Raw genomic sequence first — 17,332 nt, 5'->3', positions numbered from 1 at the left:
ACCCATAACTGATCATATCCCACGTGACCTGCTAATTGGCTATTGTCTACCCAGTTATCCTAGTGTGTGGTCAGAGGATGGTTTAGAAACGACATTGGTACTGTAAAAAATATATGAAGGCAATTGTTCTTTTCTTTTTACAGAATCGGAACCTTTATTTATCCTGGAGACAATTTCGATGAGCTATGAAGCTTTTTCTTCGTGAAAACTCCATGCAACACATGCAATTGTTTAGTTTGTAAATAGCTATGATCTATCCACTGCTGAATGAATGTCAATATGATACATCTGGCTCTTATACGCATGTATCTCTCCATGTTTTTTCATACACTTTTCAACGTTTGTTCCATTTTCTTTGTCAGTTTCCATGTTGCTGATGCATGTCATAGCAGGCGATATACAAGGATTTAAATCTCTCTCCTTTAGGCACATTTCTACGTTACTTTTCATTATCCAAAAGTACTTAAACCCCTAAATCACTCGTGTCTTCATCGCACTTTCATTATTCGACTTTGGTAAATACTCCGATGTGTTTTCCAGTTCTGTCCGTCCAACAAAGATCTTCATTTGTGAAGTGAACTTGTTGTGAATGCCTTTTGTTTTTGCTTACATATATACTTATCTTGAGCCCAACTTTGCAGCTTTCTTTATTACGTTCTTACATTTCCGTGTATTTCATTCCCATTGTTCTCTGCTAATCAAAGAGGGTGACAATACTAACTTGAAGAATAACAGACCCATGTATATCTTACTGCACGTATACCGACCAAAAACATTAACAGGCCAGACTTGAGGAATGTTCTCTTATTCCACTACAAACAACATCCAATCAGTCACATTCAGGGGACACACTAACGAATATCAAATTCCACTGTGCTTGGCCATTATAGGCTATGAGAAGCCACGTGACTCAGTGGAAATTGATGCGGTCATCCACGATTCCACAAACAACAGCCCACAAAAATAGAGACAATTTAAACTATTTACAAGAATGGGACAGTTAAACTAATATTGCATGAAGGTAACTGTGATGAGGATCCAAGCCATGGAGGTTTATTTTCGCGATGTTATGAGGTTCTACAAAATCTGGATTGGAAAAAAGATGGCTATAAACATCAAATGCAGGAATATCAACCATCTCGGGTTTACAATGGCAGAGCTATGATAACAACCAGATGACAGTTGTCATTTTTGTTTTCTATAAAAGCCAGCTTCACAAGAACTGTAAACATAAATATTTGTTTTGAGGTTCAAGAAAGGCATAATACAGTATGCCAAACTTGTATATCTTGTTAAACATGATATACTGAAGCCCAATTTAGTAAACGCTAAACGTGCCTTGTCTTGGGAGTTTTTTGCGATGACGAAAATCATTTAACTTTTGCAATTTCTTTGTTAAATCTATCATTTCTGTGGCTTTGTAACTAGTGTATTTTATCTATGATTCAGTGATTTATCCAAGGTAAGCTGTAGCCTAGGTGCAATTAATGACATTCCGGGGCGAAACTTGAAACGTGACACACTCGTTCCATTTCATATCTTGCGTATCGCAAGATGCCCAGGAGCTAAATGCCAATGTCGAGGCCTGCCAACCACGAGAGGCCTGCAGGAGAAAGTTGGTGGAGTGTTGCTACTCCTCCAGTGAAGGAGCGCAGACGACAGCCGCTTTATATACGGTCCTTTAAAACAAAAATTTACTTGCAGGGAACTTTTACAGTAACCACCCCCCCGCCCACCCCACTAATATGTACAATTACAATGAATCACAAACTAAACATCTTTATTTATTTCTCTTTTTACAATCTACAGATATCTAGATCTCCTTCACCCAAGCATTGATAATTGTTTTTTTACCCTTCTATCTGGCAACAAAACTGACACCTTTTTACAAGAAGTCATGTTTGCATAGACCGCAATACCTGCAGTCATAATACAAACAAAAAACATAACTCTGATAATGAATGCACTGTCCTTGAAGTTGATTGGTCCACACACGAGACAGCTTTCCTTAGAGCCTAGTCTCACATGGGTTGGACCAGATGACGCCAAAAGGCGCACAACTCAAAGACAATGCACCATCAGAGTATGAGAGCTCGGGGCAAGCATCTACACTATGGGAACCTCATTTGCCAGTAAAAATATGATAATTGGTTCTTTACCCTTCTATCTGGCAACAAAACTGACACCTTTTTACAAGGAGTCATGTTTGCATAGACCGCAAGGACAGTGCACATTATCAGAGTTATGTTCTTTTGTTTGTATTATGACTGCAGGTATTGCAGTCTATGCAAACATGACTCCTTGTAAAAGGGTGTCAGTTTTGTTGCCAGATAGAAGGGTAAAAAAACAATTATCATATTTTTACTGGCAAATGAGGTTCCCATAGTGTACAACCAAGCATTGTCAACAAATATGAGGTTTCGATCAAGATCAAGACAAAGACCTTCACCCCCTTTTGTGACATATGGAAATTGGAATCACTAGCACGTATAATTTAACGATGTAAAACATTTACATTTTTACACAAATTTGTACGACGGTAAAGTGGCGCGTTACCAGTGCCACAAACTCTCGCCAAGGAGCATAAACCATCATCACGCGAACAACTCCAGTCATCCGCACAGCGGCTTTCGGCTGGCTATCGAACAAAGACGGTCACCACATCGCGTGGCGCTTTCAGAAGCGCTTCGGCCGTCTGGAAAGCTCTTCCTTCCGATATATTGAAGCCAATGGAGTTGCGCTCTTTCAAATCTAGATTGAAAAAACTCATTTATTTTGAACTGCTTTTAGCATTTAGTTTGTTGTCCTTCCCTGTACCTTCAATTAGCACGGTAGGCTACATACTCGTGGAGCGCAGGAACCAATCAGCGTGAGTTGCATCATGCAGGAAACCAGGGCATGTATGGCACTAAGACACGGACACATTATTCATATTCATAACAATAATAAGGTCAACAAAAAAGCGCAAGCAGGTTCGTCGTTACCCAAGTCACACCGGACCATGTTTAGGATAATTAAGAGTCGGTGTGTAACAGCCAAACAAAGGCAGCTCCTAACAGCAGGGAGAGATAGGTCCCATGCATTCCAGAACAACTGCCTTGTGTCTTACCGAGAAATGTGACATTGCATCAGCCCAGTACCTCACTCCCCACTCATCCCCTCATACATCCTCCTATGCTATCTCCCCAACAACACATTCCTGCGAAGGGAGCTGGTAGGAACGTTGGGTTGCTCGTTCAATGGCCAGGGTCAACGGCGACGTGGTGTATTCCGCAAATATGCCCGACTGTGAGGGCGGGCACAAGCCGGCGTGAGCAGGTTAAACGTTGAGTTTTATAAGGGCACCACCCAGCCCCACCCCACCCAGCCCCACCCCACCCAGCCCCACCCCACCCAGCCCCACCCCACCCAGCCCCACCCCACCCAGCCCCACCCCACCCAGCCCCACCCCACCCAGCCCCACCCCTCCCACCCCCCACCCAGCCCCACCCTCCCCACCCAGCCCCTCCCCACCCTCCCCATCCAGCCCCTCCCCACCCTCCCAACCCAGCCCCTCCCCACCCTCCCCACCCAGCCCCTCCCCTCCCCACCCAGCCCCACCCTCCCCACCCAGGCCCTCCCCACCCAGCCCCTCCCTGCACGATGGACACAATAATCCCCTGTGGGCTGGTGTAACCAGGAGGTTCCTACCAGTATAAAGTTAGCGCCTAACTTACAGAAGAAAAAATATGCCACTCATATATCAATCCATTCAGTTATAATTATGAAACGGATGTAAAATAGCAAAGAAATTGGTGACCTTGAATATAAATGAAGAATACAGCATTTCAAATGTCAGCAGCCTACCCTTGAAACGTACAAATAGGTAATGTATTGACAAATAACTTCACAAATGAGTGTGTGCAGGCATACAGATGCATGGATTTTCACGAGATTGAGGAAGTGGCTGGGTGGGTAAGAGGCCAGAGCACTGAGCTGCCACTGCAAAAATTCCTGGGTTCGAATCTCTGGGCAGCTGTCCACGGCCGATGCGGATTCACGAGTGCAGCGAATCTATGGCCTCTGTTTGAGTTGGTCGCCAACGAGTGCGTATCACAAATAAATCGCATTCAATTGTGATGAACATTACTCCTGGTGGTTGGGCGGATGGGAAAGCGCTGCCCCTCTATTGTGTGAACCAAAGGTCACTAGAAGGGGTCACAAAAGTAATTTTTGGTGAAATCCAATTCCGTGGGGCCGTTCTCTAACGGGGAGAGATGCACCGCTTTTTCCAGAGTTCCGGACGGCTCTTTTGATCTCATGACACGATGGAATAAAGTTGGTAAAACAAGACGGAGTCATCAAAAAAAAATCTGCAAAAATCGATTAGTACAAGTTGAACATTGTACGTGTGAATCGCCGAAACCAAACCAAATCAGCAGCGTCGATGTCTATACCTCTCAGGTAGTCCAGCAAGCTGCCGTGCTTCATGAGCTCGGTGATGATGTAGACGGGCTCCTCTTGACTGCACACGGCGTAGAGTTGGATGAGGTTCGCATGGCGGAGCTGCTTCATGATCTGCGCCTCCCCGATGAACTCCTCCTTTTTCATAGTTCCTGAGCAGCGTGGCGGGTGCAAGAAGAAGCAGGGGCATAACCAAAGTCAACATCGCATAATTGGATACACGCTATTGCAACAAGTGCGCATCTTTTTCTTGGTTCTTTCGGTAAAGTCACGTAGAATGGAAATAATAAAATAATACAAATAAAACATAATAAAATAATTCTCACGACGTTTCGGCCACAACGCAAGCAGCCGGCCTCAGGTGAAGAACAGGTCTGTCGAGAAGACAGAGTCTGTCGTTGTGGCCGAAACGTCGTGAGAATTATTTTATTTTGTTTTGTTTTTATTATTTTATTATTTCCATTCTACGTGACTTTACCGCAAGAACCAAGAAGATGAATCCCTGCAGTCACAAAAACTTTAAATCGAAAAAGTGCGCATCTCTTCTGTTACGTTCCACCTGCCTTCAACAAAACCTCCGGTGTTCGAAGCCAGTTCGAACACGTTCATTGAAATACGAGCCATGAGCCGCACAATGAACGTCACTCAATTTTGTTGCGAAATCACTGAAAATCCTCTAACGGCGTCATCGCCGTGAAAATGTTATTTCTTTAAAGCGTACCAAGTTGGTGGCATTGTCGATCTTACGTAATAAAAACGAGAGAAAGGATGCGTGGTGTGTGGTAATCACAGTGAAGGTGCCATTGTTATAGAATCGTTAATTTATATTCGCGAAGGTAGAAGGAGATTATATTCATGTACAGCATACAAGTCAACACCGTTCAACATATTTCGCTACCTTTTTAAAACTTTGTTTTTTTTTTTAAATGTGAAGAGAGAGTGAGAGAGTGCACTTTAAAATGAAATGTGCGACCCTCCAATGCCCACAGATTATTCTTGCTTGTGCGATCTGGTAGCACTATTTTATTCTACACGGTACATTAGCATATCCCGAACCTCCGATTTGCATGTTTGGCTACGTGCGGTGTGAAATAAGTTCAACACGCACACATGCACGAGCATTGGTTGCACATCATTTGCAGACGCACGCAATTCGACACATGTACCACGAGCCGATGAATGAATTACACTGGTCAACAAAAAAAAAAAATTTCTGGCCTGGACTTTTGCAGCTGTTTTAATTTCAGGGTGCTCATTCCAAATCTGATCTCAGATTTGCTCTATCACATCTCATTTTTATGCTATCGGCATACCCCATTTTCATTGATTTTACCCGAAATTAACTCTGTCACTTATGATTGCAAGTTGTTGCGAGTCAGTGACTGCTTTAGTGTTAAAATATGGTGCTGTATTTTTAGGATAGTGTGTTTATAATAATTTTATGTAGATATCCACATTTATTTAATATTTTTCTTCAGCAGTTTTTATTGAAAATGCAATATTTGATATCTCAAAAACCTGATGTGATAGACAAAAACTGATGCCAGATTTGGAATCAGCACCCCAAAATTACATTAAACCCATTGGAATACCTTTTGCCAGAAAACGTGTGTTGACCAGTGTTATCGATCGATCGACAAATTGTTTTGCCCCCTTCCGGGGCGCAGTGATTGCTGCGTGCTGGTGATTTGGTGCACAAATGACGACCGTCAGACCTGGCTTGAGGGTTTTCACCGCCACCAAGGTGCTGTTGTTCCAGAGGCCTTGCCAAACCTCGCCGAACATGCCAGCCCCCAGCCGTTTCTGCAGCTGGATCGAGGCCCGCGGGATCTCCCACTTATCCACCGTGTTGTAGGACAGTCCCATCGTGTTGGGAACTTCCATCTGCCATCACAAAAGGGCGCAAGAATGCGTGCTGTTACGCGACTAATTGGTCGTGCAACGTTTAATTCAACTTGACGATGTACTTCGTAAATACTGTAAACAAAGTTATTCCTGAATAATTTTACTAAAGAGAAAGGTAATTTCAACACGTTATATTTTGACCAGGTCATTGGCACACATTGGTTTCATCACCATTCACCATGAAGAACTCACTGCTGGATGAAGACCTCCCACAAAGCCACCACCAGATCTCACAATTCTGCATGCACCAAATCCATCCATCACCTTTGCATGAACCCATTTCATCGTTGTTTCCTCTACGAAGTGTTCCATTTCTTCTTGGCCTTATCCATCACCCATTCTCGCCAAGTGTTCTACCCACTTTGTCTTCATAGCTTTGAAGATCTTATTAACTTATGTACGTTCTCACACACACAACTGAGATGTTAACTGCCTCGCCTGGTCTACAGGAGGTTGTGGGTCCGACTCCAACCCTGGTGACCGTATATTTGGAGTTTGCATGTTCGCCGCGTGGTCTCGTACATTTTTCTCCAAATCCTCCGGTTTTTCCCTCCACATTTAGAGACGTGCGTTTAGAGGATTTGGCTGCTACTATAAATTTACACGTGATAAGCTACTTCGTTTGGCTATCACTTGTGAATTGTTCGCTTCTAAAAAAGAGCTATATAGCTCAGTGGGCCTTCCGTAATAAAAATAAAAAGTTTGGTCAAGTTTAGTAGTTTAAATCCATGCGTTCCTCAGTCCGTCTCTCAGTGTAATTCCAAGCATGTATCTCTCCATGCTTATCGTACACTTTCCAGTTGTTCTATTTTTTTGGGTCATTTTTATTCATAACCATCTTTCTGAAACACGTCATAGCATACTGTAGCACATTAGTACTGTACATTACTTTTCATTATCAAGTTCAGCTTTCCAAAAAAAACACGGGTCTGCTCATGTGAATGTCACTTCCGTCTTATTTATTGCAGGCAGCAAATGTCCACAATGCCTCACAAAAAACAGTCAAATTCATCAATAATACTTCGCTAAAAGGAAAACAACAACTAAAAATATGTGCAAAATAAGCGAGCTTTCAGGCAGAGAAGCCGAATGGATAACATTTGGAGGCTGCATTTCAAACCACGGGGCTTGAGAAGAATTTAATTAAAAAATGTTTCCAAATGAACACTTTCACCAAATTGTTTGTTTAATGATGCCTCACAGAATCACGTGGTGTTCTGTGGGGAATCGGAGCTCCGTGCAACACTTGTCTCGTGGCCAAGTTTTTTCTTTGTTTGTCACGACGCGTTAATCCCTTGTCGGGGAACCTGAGAACGGAGCACAGAAAAGGAAGGAACCCAAAAAAAAAACTCACCACCACGCAAGCTTTTTGTAAGGCCATGCAGAGCCCATCAGAGTTCGATTTGTAGTACTGCACCAGTTCAATCAGATTTTGGAACGTGACCCGTCTCGATATGAAGAAACCACCCTCCCCATCCAGTTGCCGGATCCGGTAATGCTTCACGGTACCGCCGTCGCGCACTGAAAATAGACACAATCACAGAACAGGCCTGATTAAAAATGATACCGAGGTGGTATGGTGAGAGACCGGCCATCTAGCTCGGCTGCGGTGTGTCTTGTGTTCATACCCTTGTCTCAGCAAGTGGGGAGTGCAACCCGCTCACGGCCAACACCACTGACAATTATCTGAATTGGTCCGGGGCCTCCCCTAGGTCGACTCAACCTCAAATGAGTTCCTGGTGTGGTGTGCAAACATCAACGCTGGAGAGACAAAGGCGGCCGGGCCTTGTATTGGCCACCCACCCCCTCGTGTGCCGTGCCGGCCTTCATAGGTGTTCGCTAACAGCACTTGCCCCTACAGTCTGTTGAGGCGAGAGGGGGGACCTTCATCTTTGTCTTTTTTGCGTCGGCAAGTGATTTGTTTTACAAGGATATTGTGAACTATACCTTGGCCCACTCCTAGAGGTCTTTATTTCCATTGTATAATAGCCATAATGAGAAACAAAAATTAAAGGACGTCTTTCTTTCACGAGTGTAACATTTGCCATTAAACTGCGCGTGTTTGGTTTGTGGCCATGATATTGTACGGTACGCACATCACCGTATTTCACGCTGGTGGAGCGATGGGCATCACGGTTAGCGCATGTGCCATGAACCCAATCACACGAGTTCGATACCTGGCCACGCTTAACATTGGTGGGCAAGTGATGCACGAGTTGGTACTGGCCTGCCTCAACCCCCTCGCCAATCCGCACCGACTGACCTGCTAAAGCATGGTCTCACAACTCCCACGACCGACACAGAGCAAGGAGGCCATCCATCAGTAGATAGACAAAGGCTGTGCATTGTTCCTACGTTTTTTTATCCAAAGGTACGCTGGATATGCTGTGCTTTCATATATGTGTATACACACAACTTTTTTGGGAATGCGGCCAAAAAAAGCACAATTCACGATCAAATGGTTTGCAAATCTTGGGCCACTTAAATGCCCCAGCAGCATCTCAAAGCGCCTTGCGGAATCGCAAGTTTACTAACCCCCGAGTAAAAGCAAAAGCCCATAAAGCTAAGACACTCTTTGTCGGGGGGGGAGCGGGGAGATTCAGCCAGAAGATTAAATCAAAGTCCACGTCCACGCGGCACCAAGTCGCACGACTGCAGCTTTATTAATGTACTTATTACTACTGTAATGAGCTAAAAATGTCTGTTTGTGTGTCCCGCACGTGACGTCACTCAACATGCCACGTGACGTCACTCAACATGCCACGTGACGTCACTCCACATGCCGCACCCCCCCCCCCCCCCATCATTAATATTCATGAGCAGGTGGATTTTTATCCTCACGCAGAAGAAGGTGGAGCGGAAATAAAACAAATTCCGCAAATCCGCTTTAAGTTTGACGTTTTTTTATTGAAAGTGAATCTAATAAATAATTATACGCAGCAACAAGGTGCATTTTGTGTCTTTATTTATTTCTTCAGCACTTGAGACTAAAGTGTATAATTTATGCTTCTACATTATGGTAAAATCGACATTTCTCGGTGATTTTTCCAGATATTGTATCGATTTCCAATTCATTTCAACCCCAGCGACCGAAAGCAGAAGAGAATAAAGTATCAGAGCAGTGAATTTCAACTAATTGAAGATCAGTTATATACAGTGCTACAGTGACATGCAGCAAGGTGTTTTATGGCGTAGTTTTGTGCAAGATTAACTGCCATTACATTTACGCAAGATACAATTGTAAATGTTACAGCTTCCCTCCTAGGACGGGCAAACAAGCTCGTGGTTAATAAAGTATGAAGATCTTAATAGTAATAATACCGGTTTGTTGTATTGTATCACAATATTGTATCACAATACAACAAATCGTGAACGTACGACTCTAAAGCCGCGACTGGTGCCTGTACTCAAAACCTGTTCCCATTGCTGCTGTAATGTATATTCAATGAATGTAGTGTGTGTTTGTGTTATAACACGCCGCACGCAGTTGGTTTCACGGTTGCTACGTAACCAAATACAAACATCAATGCCACCTGAGACGGGCACTGTGGAGCTCGCTACGAGGGTGTGTACGCAAACAAAAGAAGGAGCAACAGCATCGGCCGGCGATCATTACAAAATCTCATCAATTCCCCGTTGGTCGTTGCCGGAGGATTAGCCACTGGGCACTTGTGAGGTGGGCAGGCGACTTGGACATCAGTGACGTTGGCAACCACCGACACACTCATCGGTTCGAATCGGATGTCAGTCGCCTGCGTTAATAGAACAGAAAAAAGTGGTTTTCGAGTCTCGCGAGTCGATGGTCTATAAAGCCAATCACCAATTAATTCACCGGGGGAAAAATCCGTCAATTAAAAATCATGAGTGTGGTTTTGCTCACTTACGGATTAGCTAATTTCCAGCTTAAAAAAGTATTTCTACGACTGTGACTCAGCAGACAATACTCGCTTGTCGCAGGGCAGCTGAAAAAGTTCTGCCCCCTACTATGTGGGCCAAAGATCACTTTCAAGGGATCTTTATGAGTAGTTCTACTACATCCACTTTCATAGGCCGTTCTGTAGCTCGAAGAGTTGCACTGCCGCTCTTAGAGAGACCGAAATGCAATGGCGGAGCCAGGATTTCCAGGTAGAGGGGGGGGCAACCCCTCCAGCAATGGAAAAATGATAGAGGAGTTGTTAGCAAGTAAGGACTTGTCCCTTGCTTTTTATTCGACGCGTGTGCGGCGATGGCGCAGCCATCGATCGAGAGTCGAATTCGAACCACGTTGTGTGATCGGCATCGCGCTCGCTGAAGGTGTTGATTCCTTCACGGAAGTCATGTACTGTATACGCAACTGTGCACAATTTTGAGTCACTTATAACTGCTTTGTCGTTACTTATTGACAATTATGGACTCAGACTATTGGCATATCATCTCATAGAGTCCCTGGCACGTAATAATACGCTACACAGTGGCAGTGGGGTCACAAAATGCCTATTTATTACTATAAACCCCAATGATCCGATCCGATCGAAATCTCTAATTTCGATTGGATCATTGGGGGGGCACGTGCCACCCCACCCCACCCCCCCAACTGGCTCCGCCAGTGCCCAAATGGATCCTTCGCCCCGTGACGTAACCGTCAATAGCACAATAGGGTAAACACGTGGGAGAAAAACGCTCATAACAAATTTCAATTAAAGTGTGGCACTTTGCACCTGGCAGGTGCAGGCCTTTGAACACAGGAACAGGAAGAGGTACCTGAAATTCTAGATTTGAAGCTTTCGTGACTGCAAGGATTCATTCTTTCGGCAAAGTCACGTAGGTAAAAAATGAAATTAAAATTAATAAAAGTAAAATAATAAAAATCACGACGTTTCGGAGGCAACACAAGTCTGGCTGTGATGGTCCCACCTGATGACGGAGACTTGTGTTGCCTCCGAAACGTCGTGATTTTTATTATTTTATTTTTTATTAATTTTAATTTCATTTTTTACCTACGTGACTTTACCGAAAGAACTAAGAGTCGGTACCTGAAAGTGAGTAGTCGGTCTTCCTGCTCTCACTCTGCCGTATGAGGAAGGCGCCAGTTGTATTGACGTCTGCCAACAGATACTTTTCGGCATCTGCTCTCTTGATATCGCCAAAGTACCATCTGCAGGAGAAGACAAAAAAAACACACACGTTTTAAACATTCTCGAGATAGTGGCTGCATAACGGTTACAAAGCGTTTAGACTTGTATCGGATACATATCCGCTCTTACGTTTCAAGCGACATTGACGAACGCATCAAATCATGTATTCTCCATGTACATTCGTGTTAAGTCTTTGTACATTTATTTTAATACCGGATAATAGTCATTGAGGTTCGTGTTATATATTTTTTCTCTTGAAAGCAAAGTCAGCAAAAATCTGCCAATTAAAATTAATCACATTTCAGAAAATACAGATTTACTGACTGCAACCACATTGTTGTTGTAAATTACTTAGCTGTATACGGCAAGTTTGCATTGAGGCACCTTCACACCATCTTGTGGAGAGTCATGATTGTGCGAGCTTTTGACCCACATCATCATGACACGAGCACAGAATAGCATATACATTACGCAAGAGTTGGTTCTTCGCCTCATCCACACCTGATACTTCGTGGATGTGACAGGAGAATGTACCAATGGCGGGTAATAAGTCTCGACAATAATGAAACACCCAAAATATCACCGGCCGATTTATGGCAGAAATTCTGAACGTATTTAAGCACAGGTTTTCGAGATTGTGCTCACATAGCCCTCGGATGGACTTTCGGGCTATATCGCGTGTTGCACAGGCACGATGTCCGATGTTTCGCACAGCATGCTGGAAGCTTCTTCAGGAACTTGGAGCTCCCAGCATGTGGAGCGAGATGTCGAACGTCATGTTAACTACCTCGCCTCGTCTACAAGAGGTTCTCGGTTCGATCCAGACCCGAACGCCTGTATATTTTGGTGTTTGCATGTTCTCCCCATGGTCGTGTCTATTTTTCTCTGAGTCCTCGGGGTTTTTCCCCCAAAATTTTGAATCATGTGTTTAGAGTATTCAGATGTTAGAAATGTCCACGTGATAAGCCACTTCATTGGGTTGCAACTTGTCACTAGGTTGCTTCTGAAAGAGCTATGTAGCTCAGTGGGCCTTACCTGGTAAAATACAAATTAAATGTTTAGTTAAAATAGTGTATAGTTTACACAAATGAGCAATTGTAAAAATAGCAAGAGTGTTCAGGGCGGCCGAGTCACCAACGTACTGAATTTCCATTTAAACATTTGAGAAATAACTCGGTTGAATTGAATGCAAATGCACGTGTAATTTTAATAGTTTTAGTTTTCAAAAATAGACAGCCACTGTTAAGGAGAGACACTGACAGTGTTTTTATTATTAAATACTGTGCTGTATGTGAAAGGTTTTTATTACAGGAGCATCTCTATTAGAATTGTAATTGGGTGGAATTTGTCACACACAACTTACATCAACTTACAAATTATTCACTGGATCATGAAATGCATTCATTCCACAAAGTCCATACATTCATATCCTGGTCATGAGTAAGATAGATTGTTGAATATAGGGGGGGAGGGGAAATTAATTTGAAATCCATAAATTTCTGATGAAGGTTAGCGCATGAAAACTCAAAGAGCACCACAGTATAGTATAACATTTCTGCCAAAAGTTAACATTTAAAATAACGTTGGGTTAAATAAGCGTGATAATTTTCGGGTCGTTCGATCCCATTATTTATATAGCGAGGTTTATAAAACACACGGATTCTTTTAGGAGGGTCCTGCCTTGGAAAGTTTGGCAAATTTCATAAAATGTGTTTATGGACAGATAAAGGTATTGAAGCAAACAAGCCTCATTACTCAACACAAAAATCCATACTACGTAATATGAATCACTTACTATGCTCAAATCACTGTACATGTACATCGTTTCTAATTACGTTTTTTTTTACTATGCTGGCCCAAAATTTGTCTCAAAATACTCGAGCACAGTATTAAGACACTTGACTAATTCTGAATTTTTTTTTTAATCACAGAGTAAGTATGAGAATGAAAAACACGTTTATACATTCACAATTGAAATACTAATTACAGAATCTTGCAAGTTGAATGTACATTATCAATTAAGGCAGCTCAGAAAAATTACCATCTTTGTCAAGTGGTGGAAAGTAATTTGCTAACACATTGGTTACTCTGTATGGCTGTTGTGGAATTTTGGTTAAAATATTTACAAATGTCATGTCATATTCTTACAACATCAACAAAATAAATATGCATTTTCCTTGGCAAATAAATCACTCGTATTTTTTTTCCTATTTTTTTTTTTTACCAGAAGCACCAAAGCTTACACGCAAAAAATAATCATCATAATTGACCATATTGTTTTAAAAACATCACGTCAATGTTCTGTGCTGGTCCAAATTTGTACCCAATTAGCGAAAAAAATTATTTGTGTGCCAGACTGTGTGACGTAGCCCTCTCTCACGTGCCAATATGCTTCAACCGTCACATCACTTCAACAGTCATCACGATTGCAACACTGAAGCCAAACATTTACCCTCACTCAGAGAGCACTGGAAAGTTGCTTGCACAAGTGTTAACACGCTGCGCTCTGAACCTGGCAACCTACATTCGATTCACGGCTACAGCGAGCATCAGTGGCGAGTGATGTACTGGGCTCCCCCCTTCACTAACGATCACTGACTTATAATACTCCGATTGATGCTCCTGCTGTTGTGGAGTGACTCATACAGCCAGCTATGGCTGCAGGGTTTTGGTAGTACATGTTGTTTGTCGTTTATTGTGAAAATTCCGTCACAGTTCCTATGATCACTGTTTCATTGCTTTATTTTGGTGATTTCGAAAAGTTTACTGGTTTGGCCATGTTTGTTTGTTGTAGTACGGAATAAGACCGATGGCCTTAATCTAAGTTGTCTTGTGACTGCAGGGATTCATCTTCTTGGTTCTTTCGGTAAAGTCACGTAGAAGGGAAATAATAAAATAATACAAATAAAACATAATAAAATAATTCTCACGACGTTTCGGCCACAACGCAAGCAGCCATCCTCAGGTGAAGAACAGGTCTGTCGGAAAGACCTGTTCTTCACCTGAGGACGGCTGCTTGCGTTGTGGCCGAAACGTCGTGAGAATAACTTTATTACGTTTAATTTTTATTATTTTATTATTTCCCTTCTACGTGACTTTACCAAAAGAACCAAGAAGATTCCGGCAGTTATGAATCTCAAGCATAGAAACAAATATATCTCTCAAGTAAGGTTAAACTTCACTGTTGCCCTGAATGAAATGCCATTGTGTGTCTATGTACCTGACTTGTAACACAACATCGACACCTGGGTTGGATCGAATTTATGATTAATGGACCTTGATCCCTGGGGCGAGTGCATTGGTCTTCTCCCTGCCCCAAAGATAAACCAGAACAGAAGGGTCCAAACAAAGAGGTTACTGTGTATAGCAACTGCTGTTTAAATACGCCTAGTGATAACTGCATTCTATTGCAAGCCGTAATTAACAATACAGTACATTAAGATGCATAGAATTACGTATCTTGGTGTGTTTTTCTAAGATGTATTTTTTTGAATCTATGTTTATTGATTATCACGATTCAAGGCTGCCATTCGATTTAATAATCGTATTTTTGTGATGAATATGGCAGCTACAAATGGTTGGAGGGTCTCATGTGAATATACTGTGTGCACAAAATACAAAGAAAAAAAGTGGTTCTCATGCACTTTCATATTCTGCAATGGATTAATAAATACCCATCAATTGATCAGTTTCAGGAGTAAGATCAATCATGAAATTTCAAGATGATAAGTGATTGCATTAGCCGGGAAAGGTCCTCAAAAAATCGAATTTCATGGCTGATGATGATGATACATTTTCAAGAGTAACCATGACGTTGGTGAAGGATTATTTGAACCAAATTCTCAAAATATTGTGAGCGAAGTTGGGATTTACAGGTATGTGCTCTATTTTACGTATATTTTAGGCATGCGTTTGGTAAAATGGTGCACACTAAAGACATTTGACAAAAGCGTTCAAGGTTTTCATTGGCCGGTCAGAGGTGCATTCATTGCAGGACAAGGAAATCCGGGCAGAACAAGGAAATCCGGGCAGACCGAGATAACTCCGAATTCCAGTAAGAAGCATTTCTCAACAAAAAAATGCCATTCCAATCTAGTCACAGCCAAGAATGTCTTCGGTGGATCTAAGCGATGCTCGCACTCAAGATTCCGAGGGATCGCGAGCCCATTGACGACTGTGGGTCGATGCTACTTTGGATCGCAACCATGAGGCTTTCCACGATCATTTTAGAGAGCCTGAGGTGGTGGTGGGGATGGAAGGTTCCGTGCTTTCCCGGATCTCGACGTAAAAGGGGTAGTGGTCCTCGCTGGCAATCCAGCCCGAGGATCGCTTGCTCACCCCCAGTCTTCGGGATCTCAAACCTACGCTAAAATCTCATGATTTATTACACACCTATGTGTACTGGTCTATCTGTCAAACTACTACTTTGACGAGGGCATCCTAAGCCATGCAGATCATGGGGGTTTATTTGGCCGAGATTTGATATTCAATGTTTCCAAATGCACCGAGTAACTTACATTCACATCGATAGTTAAGAGTAGTATCATTTTTAAACCTGAAAGGCCATTTAAATATTCTGCAGAGAGATCATATATAAAAAAAAAACAGGTATCAAGTACGTTGCGGGACCATGATGGATGGCAAAGGATTGAAAGGCTTTCAGAGGTGGATTGATCATGGCTGGTGAGGATGATTAAAGTACATTTCTATTTGTAGTGTCTTTTCTTGTTTGAAAAAGCGTTAGGTTTTAAGGTTTGCTGGGTTTTTGTTTATGTTTTAAGAGCTTCTCATAGATACAGCATAGCATGAGTAGGTAAAACTTGAACTCCATCCTGCATTTGTTGGATGCCAAAAACCAGCTGAACAGGTAATGAACCTTCATACAGACCCATGCACAGGAATGTGCTTGTAAAGGCGAGATTATTTTGTTGGACCTTATACAAAGTTTTACCCGCGACACACCGTTGGGTAAGGGGAGTACAGTCGTCGTGCAAAAGGGCAGAGGTGGCAAGATAACCGGGACAAGGTACGAGGTACGGATGATGGGGAGGAATTCGCCAAAAGGAGGGCACAGCTCAAGATGAGCAGCTGGAAGAAAGCAGCACCAGGCAGGAAAGGGAGGAGGATGGGAAGAAGGAATGACCAGGACAATATGTCAGGGATGCATTTATGCCTGTGTACGTGTTGAAATTATCTTGCATCGTACGTAGCCAACTGTACAAGTCGTAGGTGCAGACAAGTACAACAAACTCAACACAAAAAGCAGTTCTAAAGAAATCAGTTTTCAAAATGAATGCAAACTTGCATTGCTCGTGTGTGGCTTCCTAATATCTGAAGGAAGAGCGTTCCAGACGGCCACAGAAGCGTATCTGAAAGCACGCGATGCCATGGCCCATCTTTGTTCGATGGCAAGCCAAAAGCCGCTGCTGCGAGGATGACCGGAGTTCTAGATGTGAAGCTTTCGTGACTGCAAGGATTCATATTCTTAGGTTTTTTCGGTAAAGTCACGTAGGTAAAACATTAAAATTGATAAAAGTAAAATAAAATAAAAATCAAGTAAATGAGCTAATTTACTTGATACAGCTGTGGTGGCTGTGACGGTTCCACCTGAAGACGGAAGCTTGTGTTGCCTCCGAAACGTCGTGATTTTTATTTTATTTTACTTTTATCAATTTTAATGTTTTACCTACGTGACTTTACCGAAAAAACCTAAGAATATGACCGGAGTTGCCGTGATGGTTTATGGTCATCTCTCATCACTCTCTCATCCCTTCAGAGGGTGACGAAAGACGGGAAGTAGGGAGAGAGAAGAAGCAAGCAAGAAGTAAGCTGCGTGGAGCAGAATCTGTTCCCATAGTGGGTGGGAAGAG

General features: G+C 42.7%; 1 protein-coding gene across 1 annotated transcript in view; it reads right to left on the bottom strand.

The window, feature by feature from the left end:
• The window catches only part of LOC144722375 (tyrosine-protein kinase Src42A-like), a 28,733-nt gene that overhangs the window by 5,578 nt on the left and 5,823 nt on the right, over positions 1 to 17,332 (bottom strand). Inside the window, exons 2-5 of the mRNA XM_078600586.1 lie at positions 11,361 to 11,482; positions 7,703 to 7,869; positions 6,159 to 6,327; positions 4,437 to 4,595 (exon numbers count right to left, since the gene is read on the bottom strand). Coding sequence (XP_078456712.1) covers positions 4,437 to 4,595; positions 6,159 to 6,327; positions 7,703 to 7,869; positions 11,361 to 11,482 — 617 coding nt within the window. The remainder of the gene's footprint in view (positions 1 to 4,436; positions 4,596 to 6,158; positions 6,328 to 7,702; positions 7,870 to 11,360; positions 11,483 to 17,332) is intronic.

Source organism: Lampetra planeri, chromosome 14, assembly GCF_965212315.1.
Source record: "Lampetra planeri chromosome 14, kcLamPlan1.2.h2, whole genome shotgun sequence".
NCBI lineage: Eukaryota > Metazoa > Chordata > Hyperoartia > Petromyzontiformes > Petromyzontidae > Lampetra > Lampetra planeri.
The sequence above is the reverse complement of the archived record's forward strand: the minus strand, read 5'-3'. Positions and strand labels throughout refer to the sequence as shown.